Source organism: Lepidochelys kempii, chromosome 2 (assembly GCF_965140285.1).
Source record: "Lepidochelys kempii isolate rLepKem1 chromosome 2, rLepKem1.hap1, whole genome shotgun sequence".
Lineage (NCBI taxonomy): Eukaryota > Metazoa > Chordata > Testudines > Cheloniidae > Lepidochelys > Lepidochelys kempii.
Window position 1 is genome coordinate 212,791,553 of NC_136381.1, and position 17,988 is coordinate 212,809,540.

At 44.4% G+C, this 17,988-nt stretch overlaps 1 protein-coding gene across 2 annotated transcripts; it reads left to right on the plus strand.

Moving 5' to 3' along the window:
* Positions 1-5,656: 5,656 nt before the first annotated feature.
* TWIST1 (twist family bHLH transcription factor 1) lies at positions 5,657-13,034 on the plus strand. 2 transcript variants are annotated; one of them, XM_073329547.2, is made up of 2 exons: positions 5,657-6,480; positions 12,983-13,034. In XM_073329547.2, exon 1 carries the CDS (start codon positions 5,877-5,879, stop codon positions 6,435-6,437), a length of 561 nt encoding a protein of 186 aa, XP_073185648.1. In that variant the 5' UTR covers positions 5,657-5,876; the 3' UTR covers positions 6,438-6,480; positions 12,983-13,034. The 2 variants fall into 2 exon arrangements, with proteins under 2 accessions (XP_073185648.1, XP_073185647.1); XM_073329546.2 differs by lacking the exon at positions 12,983-13,034 and adding an exon at positions 7,250-7,826.
* Positions 13,035-17,988: the final 4,954 nt, after the last annotated feature.

Consider the following 17,988-nt stretch of genomic DNA (forward strand, 5'->3'; position numbering starts at 1 on the left):
GCCCATTATCCTGGTTACCTGCTATAAGCAAATAAAAACAGAGGCAATGTACTATGATATACTCTGAGAAATATGACAAACCAACATTTGGGGGCGGGAGTCCCGCTAAATGAAGCTACGACAGTGTTTTAAAGCAGGATGTCTTCACCCGTAGGGAAAGCAGAGCCCAACACAAATCTGGTTCTGAAAATACAGTGATTGGCTTTTTAAAAAAAATCAAAGTCCCAGAAAAAATAGAGATCAAAATGGAAGGGGAGTGAAAGGGAAATAAACACTGTAAAAGGTAAGCACATGTTGAAATGAAATGATTTCTGTTCAAAGCAGGAGAATCAAAGGTGCAGTAACATTCTATTCTGTACAGTGGATCCACAGCTAGTCAGAATTTTAGTGACTCAAAAAACAGATAGCAGAGTTCCATTTTTTTTAAAGTCCTGTTTTGTTTCTTTTGGCCGTTAACTAAATTAAATGACTTGATTTCCTTCAAATTTTCAACAGGTAAAAAATTACTTTAAGCGAAAGAAAAATATTAGAAATGTCAATGGTTTCATTTCCATGTAGAGGTGTCCGAACATAGATGAACAACTTGGAAATGCCTCATAAGCAATCACTAAAGTCTAGCTCATGGCATCACTCATTGGTACTTGTAAGAAAAAGCAAATTTGCATTTGAAGAGGGCGGTCGTGAGTTTGTGGGACTAAGAAGAAATGGTGGTGGTGAATTAAAATATACCCACTCTGACTTACTGTACCCCTGAGATTTTGATGTTCTTCAAGCCCAATGTTACTAGAAAGGAAAAATACAGGCTCTAACTCTGCCCTCAGACACACCTGTGTAAATCCTATGTAACTCCAATGAAATCAGTGGAGTTACTCTGGATTTACTCAACAGCAAATAAGTATATTTTTGCATATTTTTATACCAACATTTCAAGTAGGAAAGAGAGGTAAATTATTACCATTTCCTCCACTGATGTCCTAGTTAAGCTCTTCCTGAGCTACCTTTATTTAAAACGGGGTTCTATAGGAAATTGTGCCCTCTTGTGGTATTAGCATTACAGCACAATACCTTTGCAAGTAATGTATACTTACAACTGGATAAAAAAAATCACACACTTTTGAGACAGTGTCCCAAGTGAACAGAAGTTGAACTCATGAATCTTTGCTCCTCCAGAGCAATCACGAGACTACCTGAATTTTAAAGTTTATATAGCGATAGTTTCTGAACAACAACAACAATAACAATGGAAAGATTGAAAGGTGGCACAGGGTAAAAGAAGAAAGGAAAAAGAAACTGAAAAATTGTATCTGTCCTGTTCACTTATACTTTACCATATCTCTCTGGTTTGTGCTCCTCTGAATCTGTCTGTACTGTAGCATTATAGAATTTATGCACATTTTCCCTCTACACGCTTTGAACATAGTATTCAATATGAAAGTAGGTGGGTGAAATCCAGGCCCTATTGAAGTCAGAGGACTTTTGCTATTGACTTCAAAGGACCACAATTTCACTCTCTGTCTTTAGGATTAGAATGTATAGGATTGACCACAGTCTATAGAAACCAGTGGAAAGATTTCTCCTGATTTTAATTGGCTTTGGTTCAGGCCCTAAACGTACAAAATATCAGGAGATTCTACATGTAAGGCTTTTCACATCATCATTAATGCAGCCACCTTGTATGTGTGTCATATGTCGCATTACTGGACATCCTGTTAAATCTGTGCTTGCATGTGTGTGTAATGAGTTAACACTGGTAGAAACATTACCTTTCTAATTCATTGACTGTGTGTTTCAATTTGTATGCGCTCTTATTGAATTTCATTGATTTAAAAAAATGTAAACTAGAATTCTCACGGTTCCATAACTTGTAAATGAACACTGAGCCACTACACCTAAAAGCAGTGGGGTTATCTATTAAGCTAAAGGAGAATCTGATTTTATTTTTCAGTCTGGGGTAGTCCTACACTGGATTGTGCCTAAATTGTACACATGTTTCACAGACTCTGTTCCTTTTGAGGCCTTCCATCCAAATACTAGCCATGACCACCCATGACAGTTTTTAAAACCCAAATAAGATCAAGGTCATACTGACCAGCACAGACCTGATCTTTCAACCATCTAGTTGCTGCAAACTCAACTTCCTATGAGCCCCATCATTTATTCATTTCAATATGCACTTATACATCTGTAATATATATTTTAATATTACAGTTTTATAAACTCTGGCTCAATAAGGAAGTCATTTTGCTGCTGTGTGCTAAGCAGTGTTCTCTCTCAGTCTAAGATCCAATCTCATAAATGCCAAGGAACTGTCTCCTTCAGTCCTCGCTCAAGCAAACCTCCCATTGAAACCACACGCTCCTGAATCCCAGTTGGCAGATTTTAAATAAAGATAGTTTCATGTTATCTGAGCACACAAAATGACCAAGATATCTTTTTGAGTGGAAAACCCCCCGCAGTTGCATAATTCGAAAATACTGAACTGATTCTCTTTGAACTTTACACACACAGAGAGAGGAACCTCTCACCTTTGGGCTGAAATCAAGAGAACTTTCAAACTTCAAAAGGCTATTTCTGAAAACGTTAAGACCAGCTGAAAAGAAGGGTTTGGAATGGAAAGTCCTTCCCAGTTTTAACTTGTCTGCCTAGCAGCTCGCTTACAATACTTTCGCATGCTGTGAGAAGTACACATTCGATTTCTAGACTTCTTCTTGTGCTGGCAGTACCTGAAGGGACTTAGCTTAATTCTCTTTCTAGCAACTGATTTGTGGCTTATTAAAAATCAATCTGATGTCGATTGTTGGGTGGTTATAGCAGATCGGAGGGTATAAATTACAGATAATGCAACTGCTGGCTGACAATCCCCTGTGCAGTTAAGAAAACAGGGCATTTCACCCCAGTTGCAATAAGAAAATAACTGAGCTTGGCAGACGTCAGCAACCCCATAGTTAGGAGATTTTCTTTCTTTTCTTTTCTTGACCATGTTTAACATTTATTCTGCGAGCTATGGCCATTTGCTTGCCCTGAGTTTTTCATTAGGTAGAGAAGAGTGACTCCGAAGTCCATCCATCCACAAAGATCACTTTCTCCCCAGCCACTGTTTCCGTTTTCTTTGAGGTGGGAAAGAAAGAACGTTTCTTTAGGCTCCTCGCATGGATTTTCCTCTCACCGTGTCCTTTCGATTAACCAGTAACACGCAGACTAGACTCTCCCGCCCCATCCACCACCGCCACGCGCTACGAAGCGCGCTCGAAGTTCAGTGCTCCGGTGAAGGAAGGGTGCCACTTCTCTTACAACCACGCCCCGGGGATCAGCGATTCCGCAGGCAAGGCTGTTTTGATTGTATCCTTTTAGGCTAAAGCCTTTTACTCTTTGACTAGCTTACTGTGGACTCTCTGCCCCTCCCCACCACCTTCCTTCACCATTTTTTCCTGGCTAGATAATATTTAGGTTACATTTTGCCCTCCGATACCACGCATTTTGCAGTTTTACTGCCTGCATCATAGTGAAAGAAAGAAAGAAAGAAAGAAAGAAAGAAAGAAAGAAAGAAAGAAAGAAAGAAAGAAAGAAAGAAAGAAAGAAAGATGTTATTGTCATCCTAGCAAAGGTTACGCTTGCATTGCCAGCTGCCATCAAAGCAGAAGTACTAGATTACTTCTAATCTAGAAGTTGGGCAGATCTTCCTTTGGGAACAAATGATAAAATGGTGCCACCCAGGCAAGCCCTCATTCTAAGGGAGGGTGACAATGTCAAAGGGGAAAGGCCTATTGGTCACTGTAGAGTGACACACGCGCAAAGCCAATGGCATTATGACAACTAGCGCTTTGCACCTGCACCTTGCCAATGTGTGCGGGGCAGCTCTTGGAGCTGGGTGGCGCCTTTATCGCTTCTCAGTGAGTAACCCATCTGCTTTTCACACCCCATCGATAAAGGATCGAGCAATTTTTTGTTTAAATCAGTGGGGGAAATGCAACCAGGAGACCAACCTCATTGTTCGTAACTATAATAAAACAACAACGAAGTAGCCAGTTTGCACAGTTATTTCGAAACGCCAGCTAGAATAGTATCTAGTATGCATGCCAACGATGAAGATTCAAGCCATGCATAAAGAAATCAGGGCATGGGATTCCGATTTTTATCAATGAAAGCTTCCATCGCAAACGGCCTCAACACACCCAGGAGCAGATCCTCAGCTGGGGTCAATTGCCCCAGCTCCACTGAAGTCAAAGGGACTATGACAATTTACACCATTTGGGGATCTGCTGAGGCTCTCTGTGTTTCTTCATAGTAAACAGTCTGAGACGGGGGGGGGATAAAACTAAATTAAGTCATTAATAAAACAAGTCACCGTTGTCTTCAAAAGTGTGAGCTTTCCCCCTTTCTTGGGATTTTCCCCCATCCATCTTTCCTGTTTAGAACAGCCGTATTAATATTCTGGATTCCTTCAGTCTGTATATTTCATCTTTCTTTTCTTCTTCTAACCCAGTACGTGCGGGGAACAGAGCAATGTAAATTCGGGACTATAACTGTACTGTCCCGTGCTTTGGCTTTCGACAAGGTACCCAGACAGACACTCAAAAGGTTGAGAAGCGAGAGCTAACAAAGTGTTGTGTAAACCCTGCATTAAAGCCTTGCGCTCTCCAGATACCGTGATCTAAAATATTGACTGGCCGCATTGCAACTCCTCGCCTTCGAACTCAGGCTTTCTACGGTTTGCAGCTGAGATGTTGTGAAAAATGCACAGCACCTGCCCTTTTCTGGTAGGGAACTGGGAGGGGAGGACCAAGAGCGGTGTATGCAAACCTAAAAAACCAAATGTAAAACAGATTGGCGCTATGTTCCCCCTCCCCCCCCCTCCAAAACACATCTGGGTGAGGGAAAACTTACTGCCTGATCACCAGTAATGAAATCTCAGCAGTGAGGAGTTATACAACACAGTCTCCTCACTTACTTCCCTCTGTATGCGAAGTGTTGGATTGTCAGTACTATGTCAAATATGTGGGGGGTAGGGGGTTTCCAAGTCAGAAGAAGAACTCCAGGATATGCGTGAAATGAGCTACTATCAGCATTTCTCCATATTTACATAGAAGAAGGCTTCCCCCTTGCAGATTACATCACCCCAATAGGACAGACCGCCCAAGAAACCCTTGGCTCCCCCGGAAATGCAGCCCATACAGCAGAGGTGATGGGAGCGAGCGGTGTGTGTACCAGCACCGCACACTGCGTCTTCTTGTTAATTTCTTCTCCCTCCCTTAGTTCTGCAAGCCGTTGCCCATCGCACGGGGAACTTGGGAGAGGGGCAGACTGCCCCAGCTGGGACAACCCGCCCTGTGCAGCCCGAACAATAAGGGCCGTGCTCCCAATTATTAACGGGGCTCAGGGCGCAGTGGCAAAGCCCTCCCCCCCCCCCCCCCAAGCGGTCGTGTAAACGGGAAGAGCCCGAGCGGGAGGGATGGACGAGGGAGGGGGGTAGATCTCTTGTGAATGGTTTGGAAACATAATTGGGGGAGGGGGGGAGCGGAAACGTCCCTATAAAGCTCAGCAAAGTCCCTCCTCTCCACGTCAGGCCGATGACACCGCCGCTGCCCCAAACTTTCCGCCAGCAGGAGCTATAAGAGCCTCCAAGTCTGCAACTTTCTCCCAATCCCAGACACCTCGAAGGGGCTCCAAGGAGGGATCGGGAGGGGTGGGTTGTGGTGGGTTTTTTTTTTCTCCTGGATCCTGATGCCATCCCCCCACCCCCCGAACTGAGGTCCTCCTCCCTCTCCTCCTCCTCCTCGCAGGCCCGCAAGCCGCGATCCAGGGGGAGCTGGCGGGTTAGGTGCCCCCCTCTTCTCCCTGCCCCCCTCCGGGCCCGCGTCGTGTGTCCCCCCCCAGAGATGATGCAGCAGGACGAATCGAGCTCTCCAGTCTCCCCGGCCGACGACAGCCTGAGCAACAGCGAAGAGGAGCCCGACCGGCAGCAGCAGCCCAGCGGCAAGCGAGGGGGGCGCAAGCGGAGATCCAGCCGGCGCAGCACAGGGGCGGCCGTCGGAGCCGGGGACGAGCCGTGCAGCCCGGCCCAAGGCAAGCGAGGCAAGAAGTCCGGCGCCGGGGGAGGCGGCGGTAGCAGCAGCGGCGGAGGCAGCCCCCAGTCCTACGAGGAGCTGCAGACCCAGCGGGTCATGGCCAACGTGCGGGAGCGCCAGCGCACCCAGTCCCTGAACGAAGCCTTCGCCGCCCTGCGGAAGATCATCCCCACCCTGCCCTCGGACAAGCTCAGCAAGATCCAGACCCTCAAGCTGGCGGCCAGGTACATCGACTTCCTCTACCAGGTCTTACAGAGCGACGAGCTGGACTCCAAGATGGCCAGCTGCAGCTATGTGGCCCACGAGCGGCTCAGCTACGCCTTCTCCGTGTGGAGGATGGAGGGCGCCTGGTCCATGTCCGCATCCCACTAGCAGGGAGGGGCCCCCACCCGCACCCCCAGGGAAGGAGACCTAGGTAAGGGAGGACGCGGCACGGGGGCGAGCCCATCCCTGCGCGCGTGGGGCTGGGAGGTGGGGGGGCGGGGGGGGGGGGCGGAGAGCGTGGGGGGATGGAGCCGTGGGGCAGAGCTGGGAAATATCAGGGCTTGGGCCTGCACCGAGGGAGCCCAACGCTAGTGAGCGGAGAGGGCTCCGCTTGCTGGGTGCCCAGCGGGAGACGTCTGGAAGGGGCCTGCTGTTCAGCCAGTGCCCAGCCAAGCGCCCCCCGGCCAGGCCCCTGGGAGAGGGCTCGAGCCGGGCACCAGAACCACTCGGTACATTTGCAAGGCGTGGGCGGGTGTAACATACAGACGGCTTCCCGTGCGGGGGGCGGGGAGGGGGGGGGGACGCGGTCGCTTCGGCCAACGTTGCATGAGCGAAGGTGGGGGTTCGGATGGTTTCCTGTCCTTGCTCTGTGTGTGTGTGTGTGAGAGAGAGAGAGATTATTCGTCCACCAAACCTTCATTGTAAATTCGCTTTTTAAACAGAGGAATCGGTGTCTCTGGTACACTTCCCAGTGTGCGTTTCCCAATTCCTTTCCCCCCTGCTATGGTCCCCCCTACCCCACCCCCACCGCCGGGTGCTTTAATTCCTCCTGATTGTTTTGCTGTGGTGGATCACGGGCAGTTGTGTCGCATGCAAAACAGCACAGCTCACTCGCTCTCTTTCCCCTTCTGCATACATTTTTTTTTTTAATAAAAAGAATCAGTAACAAACCTTTCCTCCCCCTCTCTGGGTTTTTGCAGATGACATTGTTTCCAAAGAAGGAGAAAATGGACAGTCTAGAGACTCTGAAGTTGGATACCATTTTTTTAAAAAATAAAAAAAAAATATGCCAAGGATTTTCTTGGAAATTAGAAGAGCTATATCCAAATTCAAAGCAGGGCGTGGGGAGCACTTAAAGAAAGAAAGAGGCAAGGGTGCTTGGACAGTGACCACCCAGATAGGCATCTGCACAATCCACACCTCTCTGCATTCTGATAGAAGTCTGAACAGTGGTTTGGGTTTTTTTTTAATTTTGACGAAGAATGTTGGAATTTAATTTTTTTTTTTTGCATGCATGCATTCCCAAGAGGTCGGGCCTATGATCCATTGAGAAAAGGAAAATACATTATTGTGGACTTTCGCCGTTCTTGAATGGTCATAATGAAAAACAAAACAAACGTTAGAGACGAACACTTTTTAGGGGGAAAACAAACTGGGCTCAAACTGTTATACACAAACCTACCCGGTTCCTACTTTTTATTATTATTTTTTCCTCTGAGAAAAAAAATAAACATTTTATTTATTTATTGATGACCCATGTTAAAATGCAAATAGATCCGGTGTCTAAATGCATTCATATTTTTATGGTTGTTTTGTAAATATCATTGTATATTATTTTTCTGCAATAAATAAATATGATTGAAATTTTAAGAACCTTAAAGTTTGGTCTATATGAAAACGCTGGGCTGAAGCTGGAGATAAATACCTGCTTGTAGAGCTGTAAAGACACCCAAGAGAGAGGGGGCACTAATATAAACAAAGGGGGCGAAAAACGCAAATAAACTAGCTACTGGCAGACACCGGGAAGTTATTTATAGAGACAGCTTTATTATTCTACTTTAGTGCTCATTGGACTTTGGGGTCGGAAATTCTCTGTGTCTTTTTATTTTAATCAGAACTCCAAATAATGTTACAATAAGTGAAGAACGGAATTGTTTTAGCCACCGATCTAAAGTAATGGCATTCTTTTTCCAGACCATTTGCCTCCGACATGTAAGCCAGAAAGATGGCATATGCCCCCTGCCATCGCTCTGTGCACAGCAAATTGTATTGATTTAGCTAAAAAAGAGTCGAGGACAGAGAGCGCATCCGTTTTAAAGAGGCCCATAAACAGACAAGGCGAAGGCAAAGAGAGGCTGGAATAAGAAACCAAATGGATATTTGGGTTTTATGAAGAAGGTGTTGTTTTAATATTTGAATTGCAAGGCTTACAAGCCTTATTTTTGGTTGTAAAAAGGGGTGGGATACAATAACCTCACGCTGGTTTCCTTTTCTAACTATAAACAGGAGGGCTTCGCCATTTAGGAAGCATTTTTGTCTCTATTTTTCTCCGCTTTTATGGTTTAAAATCTAATGTAGGGTAAAACTGCAATTGTAAATATCTTCGGGCTTCAATGATCAAAGTAATTGTGGAAGGGGCAGCTATTTAAAATACTAAAAACAGCCAGTCTCTCTAGTATAGTCATCGGTACCATTGTATTTGTATTGTATTCCACAGATTAATATACACAGCTAGCTATAGCTGTTGTTTTTATTTAAAGCAAACCACAAAACTGACAAGCAATGCTTCGTTTATTTTATTTTGTAAATTACAGGTTGTGATCAATATGCTCATACTAACAGGAAAGTGGGCGGTCACTGCTTAGCTCCTAAATAAGACTCTAGATCAAATCGTAGTAACTCACAAAAGGCGTGTGGGTTGCAAACTATAAGTTCCTTTTGCTGAACAGATTCAGTCAATGTCTAGGGTAAATAAGATGGTGTGTTTACTCAAAACAAGTCATGTTTGCTTAGCCCAGGTTGAGTTTACTTTATTGCCTGACTGTTTTTGTTTCCATATCCACATATTACCATATATTGCTGACATAACAGTATTATGAATTTAATATCGTGCATATTTTAGACCAGCGCGCAATGTTTACAGTAGAAAGCCTGCAGCGTTTGTTTATATTAAAGGATTAGCGAGGACTTTGAAAATTGGATTTGGGTTGTGGTGGTCCCAGCACTAAGCATCGGACAGAAGGGTGAAATTTGTGTGTGTGTGCTAGAGAGGGATTCGCTATTTTTGGTGGTCCTACAAGTGGATTTCTGACTCTCTCCATCAAGGTCTGATCGCTTGATATTCAGATTTCTTGAAAAGCTCCAGCAATGATGAGAGCCCACCATCAAGGAGAAGGTAATGCTTATCTCTGCTACCTTTGCTTACGTAAAGAGATGGTGAAAAGAGGAATGTCTTGTACCTTTTGCTGGTTTTCTCTTAGAGAGGGGAAGGCTCACCAGAAAATGTGTTCAGTATCATGACAAATGCTAAAGAATAATTTGTCCTAAATTTGCAAAAGAGAGAAATAGGTAACTAACTGCTGGGTAATTTTGAAGGAAAGGGGAATTTACCGAACAGATTATTTTATTACTAAATATAAAAAAGCAGACCAGTGGATAATAACATGGGGGAGGAGGGGGGAAGAGCAAATTCTGCTCCCATTTTACTGGTGAAAAATCCAGACTAAATCAGCTGAGTTGGACGTCGTTTGTCCTGATTGACACCATCATAAGTGAATGCAGAATTTGGCCCAATCTACATCAACTCTTTCCAGCAACTTGCAATACGCTGAGGAGGGGCGGGGGATCAAGTCACTTCCAACATTTTTAATTACTGCATATACTATCCTTACTTGCCTTGTATCTTTCCTAGGAGGAAATTTAATCTGTATTTTGCAGTGATCACTATAAAAAGGTGGCAAATACCATATACCCAATATTTTTATTGTTCCCATTACAAAAGGGGTCTGTTTTATTTGTCTAGTATCAATCGTTATCTTTATTTAAAAAAAATAACAGGAGATGATCCTGATTTAAAACTACAAACGTGACCTTTCCCGTTTGGTACTTTGTTACTGTGTGGCCCCCTACACTTGAGTCAAGAGCTATTAACTCAGATTCAGCCTTACTGAAGAAAAACATGAATTCCTCTTCTGGGAATGTTAAGCACTGCTGCAATCAAAAACTGACTCTGTCTTTGAAAGTTATGATTTCTGATTGATTCTTTTTGCAAGGCACAAAGCTGGACAGTTTATTTCCAGAACAAAATGTAGCATAGATGAGGTTCCCGTGCAGAATGTTCCCATGTTTTGTTACCCTAGCTATGAACACACTAAACGTGTTCTGTTGGCAATCCATGGATAGTTGTGCAGGCTAACAAACCCAATGCCTGTTACAAGGAAAGCCAGGGAACAAGGGGCCGGATCCTGGAACTTTTACTCACGCCTGTAGGCTAATAGAGCGAGGAAAGGTTCCAGGATTCAGGCCCAGATGTATAGCTGGTATCTCTCTGCCCCACGCAACAACCTCACGGCTTTGCAATTTTGAGGTTCAGTTTATTCCATGGAGATTCTTAGGACGCTACCCTCGGCCTTGTGCAAGAGAGTGGAGCATTTTGCACATTCCACGGTTTGGCAAGCTCAGAACTAGCGATTTTCTCTAGTCCAGTATCAAATTCTTCTCAGGCATATGATTTCACTTGAAGTCCTGCCCAGGAATCCTTCAAAGTGAGCGTTTGTCCCGCTCTCATGATATCAGGCGGTTTTCCCTGCATCTGTAATTTTAAGAAAAACAAACAAACGTGTGGGGGAACAAATGTGACGGAAATCCAAACAAAATTCAGTAGAGAAAAGGGGTTCACTTGCGGTGTGGGTAAACAGCACTGCCCCTGCGTGTGGATAGGGAGGACCTGGCGGGTAAATACAGTGCCGATCCCTCCCACATGGGAACCGCAGTTAGCAACCGATGCTGCAGCTGCGACAAGCTCTCGTTAAAAGGAGACCAATAGATACAGGATAAAAGATTGTAAGAGATGGGGAAGGATCCTGGTCCCTTTGCCGTCAAAGAGCGTCTATGGGGAGCAGGATCGGTCCCTGAACCCTCAGAATGTATCGAAAGAGAACTGTAAGGAAACAGAGGCGGAAGCGACTTTGGGGCCATTCTTCAGAGTCCTGTGTGCCCTTGTTCACACGATCAGTCACTTCACCTGCATCCCTGCAAGCTGGGAGCAGACCCCTTGTGAAAAGCGGGCTTTGCCATAAATTAGTATCTTTTGGAAGTCGGGGGGAAATGATCCGAATCAACTGCCATGGGATGCATGTGGCTAAGAGCAAAGAAGGCGCACACATTTAGCTCGCGCCAGAACTTGTTTTATTTGCTGAACAACACACAATCTGCCCGCAGTAAACATTGCACAGGGTGCATTTTACATTAACTTCTGCACCAGTTTCTTTAGACTTCAGTCCGCTTAATGTTCTTAGCAAATCAAAGCACGTGTCCTTTGAAGAAGGTGTGTAATTGGAGTTTAAGGCATGTATGGAATTCCCAGATGTCTATAAAATAAGAAAGAGCATTTGGCAGGTCACTTGAAGGTGGAGCAGGTTAAAATCACTTGCACAAATTCCCCCCCTTGCCCTGTTTTTAAGAGTCTACCATTTAAAAGGGCCAAGTGATAAGAATTCTGGAAGACTTTGCACACGTTTAAAAAGTAGGAATAATAAAGAGCTACAAATAGTAACACACGTTTTAAAAACCCAAAAGAAATAGTAAAATAGTTTGGAACAGCCCAGTGGGAAAACTGCAGTGAGACCCTGCCCTGCCTGTGTCTAATGCCCTCCTTGCTAGGATTATACCGTTTTTATTTCCATCGCTTTGTCGTATATAGTAACCAACACGTCGGTAATGACTTTTATAATGTGATCTGAAACTTAAAGGAACTGAATCAGTTGAACTCGCGCTCTTTGAGAACACCTACAAGAGACTGGGGTTGAGTTTCATTCCCAAACCATCTCGTTGCAAAACAAGTCGAAAACATTATCATTAATAGCAGAATAAAAGTGTCTCGCTTTCGGATTTAGCCGATTAAGCTATCAACACCTGGCCTGCGGAGTGTTTCCTATAAGGAAGAGTGCAGGGAAGATATTAGCATACGCCAGAATTGCAGGGGTGTGTTTTGTTTCGAATTCCGTTATTTGGTCCAGAGCAGAAACCAACGCACAAGGATTGCACTGGGATGGTGTGAGATGTTACCTTTGGTAATCCAAGCAAAAGTTGGAATTTTGGGGGGTCAAAGCGGGGGGGGGAGCGAAAGTATTGGCACTTTAATATTTTAGGGCTAGGATTTATTTTATTTTATTTTTTTTATTTTATTTTATTTTTTGCATTGTGGGGGAAAGCAGCGCACAAAGCAGCCGTGGAGGAAAGGGGAGCTTCAGAGGTGGAGGGCTTTTGACATGTGAAAAGTTAAGCAGGTACCTGAAAGAGGTTTATTTTGACCAGATGTTGGAGCTTTTAGGAAAACGTCACGTGAAGGGAACAGATGTACAATCGCAAATGGAGCCACGCCTTCTAACTACACGGAAGGAAAATCGAACATAAATCAGTCTTGCCTTTTTCCCCCTTTATAAATGGGCTTTATTTAAACATTAATTTTTGTTTGTTTGCGGAATGGAGGACGCCCATGTGTGATCCAGGGGCCCTCTGTCTGAAGATTAGAAGTCTTTTAAACTCCACCTTCTCTCTCTGTTGTTGTTGGGGTTTGGGGTTTGGTTGTGTGTGTGTTATTTTCTCTCTCTCCGCCCCCCCCCCCCCAGCCCCTTTCAGAATCGTTTGATCCTGAGAAAAGTATCGGATCTCGGTTGGGAAAAAGCTGAGACTAATCAATTTTTGTTTCGAAGGTGGGTAGCGGCTGATAAGAAGAGTGGAGGAATGCCTCTCCGGACAGAGCCTAAATTTCAAACTCCAAGGAGGAGACTCCAGGCTGGAAGGGAAGACAGGCTGGTATGCTACTTCCAGGCTGCAGAGCTCTGCCCATTCTGTCGCGCGTTTAGCCTGGCTGCCACTGCCTGCGGTCTGCTTGCCAGGAGCAGATAAATATCTGGCGTGAGTGAACGGCAGGTCTGGGACAAAAGAAGTAACGCCACGACTATGCAGGAAATCAAAAGCTGCCCAGAGGTTGACACTTCAGCAGGGCACTATCTTTCTTTGCCACTTGAAAGAAGTTAAAGGACAAATGCACAAATCCTTCGTTCTAGGCAGAATTCTAACGTTAAAAAATCTAGGTATATTTTAGTGTAAAGGAGAAAGTCCTGTTAAACAGGCACTGTCCTGTAATTTCACAGGGCTTATTACATCTTATGGATGGGGGGAAACCGCAGTTTTTCAGTTGTTGTCGCTTTAAAAAGCTAACAACCTGCAAAGCCTAAACGAGGCGTCAATATCAATTCCAGTCCAGGAAAGGAATCATTCCCTAGATGTGTGTGTCTTCCATAGGTCTGGTACAGCCACGGCTTATTCTTTTGGCGAGTTGCAGAAAATGGCAACCAACTGTCCATACTCCTTATTTATTTCTGCACATATATTCATATACTCAGGCGAGTATCCAGAGCGAGTCTATCTTCTGTCTTCTGCATTTGGGGACAGACGCTCTGTATAATGTGGGTCTCTATTAAATAGTTCTTTGGTTGAACTGCGACATCGGGAGTCTACAGAGGTAGTCATAAATGCGCCCAGATTTACTGTGTCTTTTGAACGATAAAAAAAAAATGTAATTGATCACATTAGCTTTAGGGATGACAATTTAGGTATGTATAATACCAGATGAATAGTCTGCTTTGCTATGCACTGTTTATAGTCTATAGCATCAGTCTAAAAATCCCTCGGGATTCTTAATCTAGATTTATTGCCTTTGAGTCCCTCTCACATGATCTCGTAAAAAGTTTTAAGCGAACGCACATACAAGATTTTGAAAACAAAAGATTAACTCTGGGGTCTTTCTTCCTTGTTATCCACCTCATAATATAAATGATGCACTTCAATTATGCAGTGACGCGAAAGCCAACTTTCCTTACAATACATTATATACTTGACAAAAATATGGCCGAGAAGCTTTTTTTTCTTTTGCCTTTTAATTTAACAAAGAACTAAGATCTTTCTTCGTGCGTAGGTACCGTGCACTCTCCCTCTTTCTCTCTCGGACCCTGGAGCTATCAAACACGTTTAGTGACAGAGTGATGTGCTGTCTATAAAGGGGTTGTTGATGTAGGAGCTAAATTAGTGTTAATTTCAAACAGGCGGCTAATTCTTCCATGGAACCTCAGCACTTTCAAAATGTGTTGATGCGCTTCAAATTTAATTTCTGTCGATGGAAAATATATCCTTTTCCCACGTGGATAGTTACATGGTTAATTATTTAATTTTGCGGTTGTGTTGGCTCTTTCTTTCTTTCTTTCTTTCTTTCTTTCTTTCTTTCTTTCTTTCTTTCTTTCTTTCTTTCTTTCTTTCTTTCTTTCTGTTTTCATGCATCTTGGAGCACCTTTCAACTTTAATTTTTTTACACCAATATAAACCAGATCCAAAACAGAGACTTTCCCCACCCACTTCAGATCTAAACTTAAAACATATATCATAGATCAGTTTTCATCCAACGAATTTAGGCATAGTGCTCGACCTGTACTTTCAAAGAGAATCGAAGCTGGAGTCTGCAATATTTAATCCAGTCAGCTATTAAATGTCCTCCGGCTTGAACCAAGAATTTAAACAGGAATCTGTATCGGGCATAATGACAGTAAAAGCTGGGGGAGGGGGAGGTTGGATTAGGGGGAGCCACAAAAATAAGACAACTTTTGTGCCTTTGATTTGGAAAATCCCTGATTTTAGGAGACCTGTCAGAGTAATAAAGAGAAAACATGAAAGAAAATCCTTTGTTCAAGGATATGGTTTTAATGAAAATTGTCCTATTAATACCTGACAATGCCTGCTTCGGCAACTCCACTTTCTTCCCAGCCCCCAAATTATGATAAAATACGTATTTGGTTTGCCCTCTTCCTCTCTATAAATATTCCGCTCCTTGGAATGCGTGTAACGGTGCGTTTCTCTGATCATTCCCTCATTTCGTTCCCATCAGAAATCCTCCTCTGAGGCCTCGTGTTCCCTCTTCATTACTAGACTCATTTTTCATTTCCAAGGGGCTGCACCTTGAGCTCATCTTGGCGCAGTGTGGGAGTTAGCTCTGTGGCTGAAAGGGGCACTTTAGACCGAGAGGGCATTTTTTCAAACCTGGCAATCAATGTCTAGAGTTACTCTGAAAGATGATTTTAAGAATATGGGGCATTAATAAAATCTAATCAGGCTTCAATGGGAGGGGAATTAAAGGGGGACGTGGGAAAGAGGGTTAGGTTTGGTTTTTATGAAGAATATGTCTGCTCCTGCGGTTAAGACAATTAAAACTCTTTTCTGATCAAAGGGCTGCATAAATCACCAGAAGAAATGGATTGGAAAGAGGCATTTTGTCTGTGTGATTAGGACCCGGGATCAGGCTTTCGTCTGCGCCTTTTGGATACTGCCTTTAACTTACACTGCCCTCAGTGCTTCTCATTTCGAGAGTGGATTTATGGCACTGGTTTTTGTTGTGTTTGTTTGTTTAAAAAACAGCAGCAAGAATGGGAAACCTTCCTGATCACTAGTGATAATAAGACCCTGTGCACAAGGAAGTTTTGTGGGAAAGAAAGAAAGAAAGAAAGAAAGAAAGAAAGAAAGAAAGAAAACCTAAAACTGGCACTGTTGGCTTTTGGATAGAAGATAACAATACTGATAGCCAAGGAAGAAAATACGCAGAAACCTAATTCCCTGGTCCCTTAGAATTAATACCTGCGCCCTGAAATATCTGATATAATTCTTTCTCAGGAGAATAGGGCCATGTATTTGGATTACATTGAACATGTGTAAACCCCTGTGCTGAAGCAGCTTTGTCAGCTTTGTTGACCGCCCCCGCGCCGCCTCCCAACGCACACAACATAGAATAATTTTCTTTTGCCCCATGGAGGGCTTGTTCTGCCCCAGGGCTTTTTGATTCTCCTGGAGGGGTGGAAATCTAAGGCATCTTTAAAACGTGGCTCCTCTGACCGTCAGGGTGGTCTCCTCGCCCAGCTTGTATCTGAGCATAGGGTGGGAGGTGGGCCGAGGGCGAAGCGTATACCTCTGCTGAGTAAACGCGCAGCACCTTCTTACCACCAAGGTCCCTGCAAGGCGAAGGCAAGTTCGCTGCAAGGTCTGTTCTGGGCGTTCGCCGGCTCGTGGCGTTTCCTAGCTGTGGGGTTCTGCGGCTGTAGGTTTCAGGGGGGTAGCCCTATTAGTCTGTATCAACCTCCCTCCCCCATCTTTACTCAATGCACCCTCTCGATAAGTCGGCCTTTGCATATAATAGGTGTTTATGGCTGGAGGGGATGCTCTTTGATCTAGGCATTTGGAGGTGAACCTCTTAGGGGTCTCAAGGCGTTTGTCTGACTTGAATGCTTCTCAGGGTGATTTATGGCTAAAGGCTCCTTCCTGACACCTCCAGATGCCAAACCTCTTACCTTGCAGGAATCGGGGGCGGGTGTGTGTGCGTGTGTTTGTGTGAAAACCTGTTTCCAATAGCCAGGGCGAGTGATGGCTGCTCCTTCAGTAGCTGGGCTGGGTTAACAGGAGGGGCACCAGCTCTGCAACAGATCACTAGCAAGAGTGGTCCGAATAGTGTCTTCCAAACATGCACGTGCTTGGTTGGTGTCTCTTCGGTTAACACCCGCGGAACTGAACCTGTCCTCATGGAGCCATGAAAGACGACGGCCCCTTCACGCATAGGGTGACTTTCCTTAACACTGTTCTGGGCAGTTCATAGCCCTCTCTGGGGCCTGGTTGTGCATTTATGAGTTGTCTACTTTAAAGAATTCGAACCCCATGATCACATTACCACAGGAGTTCCCAAGCCAGGCAAACCCAGGCGTTCTCTGCCCAGCAATCCCTGAGGCAATCTAGTCAGTGCCAACCTGGGCAAAGGAACTGCAGGGGACCCACATGCATTCAGAAGGCACCAGGCAACATGAGGCATGTAGGAATGCTAGTACTGCACTGGAATCCCAGGAGAAATCGATTGTGGTTGAATTACTGATGACCCACTAGTTTAATAGGTTTGTCCAATTGCAGAGAAATGGGTTAGATGAACATCCACAGTAAAACACTGTAGCAGTCCTGCTCTAATGCACTTCACAAAGACAATGAGCAGCAGCTGCATTCCTTGTTCAGCCCAAATTCCCATTGATATCAATGGGAGTGAAGCAAGGGAAAAAAACTCACTAAGAGTAAAGGACATCAGAATCTGGCTCAATATTTGGAAGCTGCATCGGATTTCTTGTAGCGGTGAAAAGGTGGGAGAAGACAGTTGCCACCCACTCCTTGACTTCTCTCAAAGAAGAAGAAATTCTTCCGTCTGAAATGTTATGCATACTACCAACACTGAATAGATCAGAGACAACAAGGAGCCCTGAGTATTGAGAAGAATAGTCCAGGAGGACAGTAATAGCAATATACAGACACTGACAGTTAGGATTTGTAATAAGAAAAGGAGGACTTGTGTGGCACCTTAGAGACTAACCAATTTATTTGAGCATAAGCTTTCGTGAGCTACAGCTCACTTCATCGGAAGCTTATGCTCAAATAAATTGGTTAGTCTCTAAGGTGCCACAAGTACTCCTTTTCTTTTTGCGAATACAGATTAACACGGCTGCTACTCTGAAACCTGTCAGTATTTGTAATGGAAATTCTGGGGCCTGAGCCTTCCCCCATTGAAGTCAATGGAGATTTTGCTAATGGGATTAAATAAAAAGGTTACCAGACGATCTAACGTCTCACGCTGGTATCATCAAAT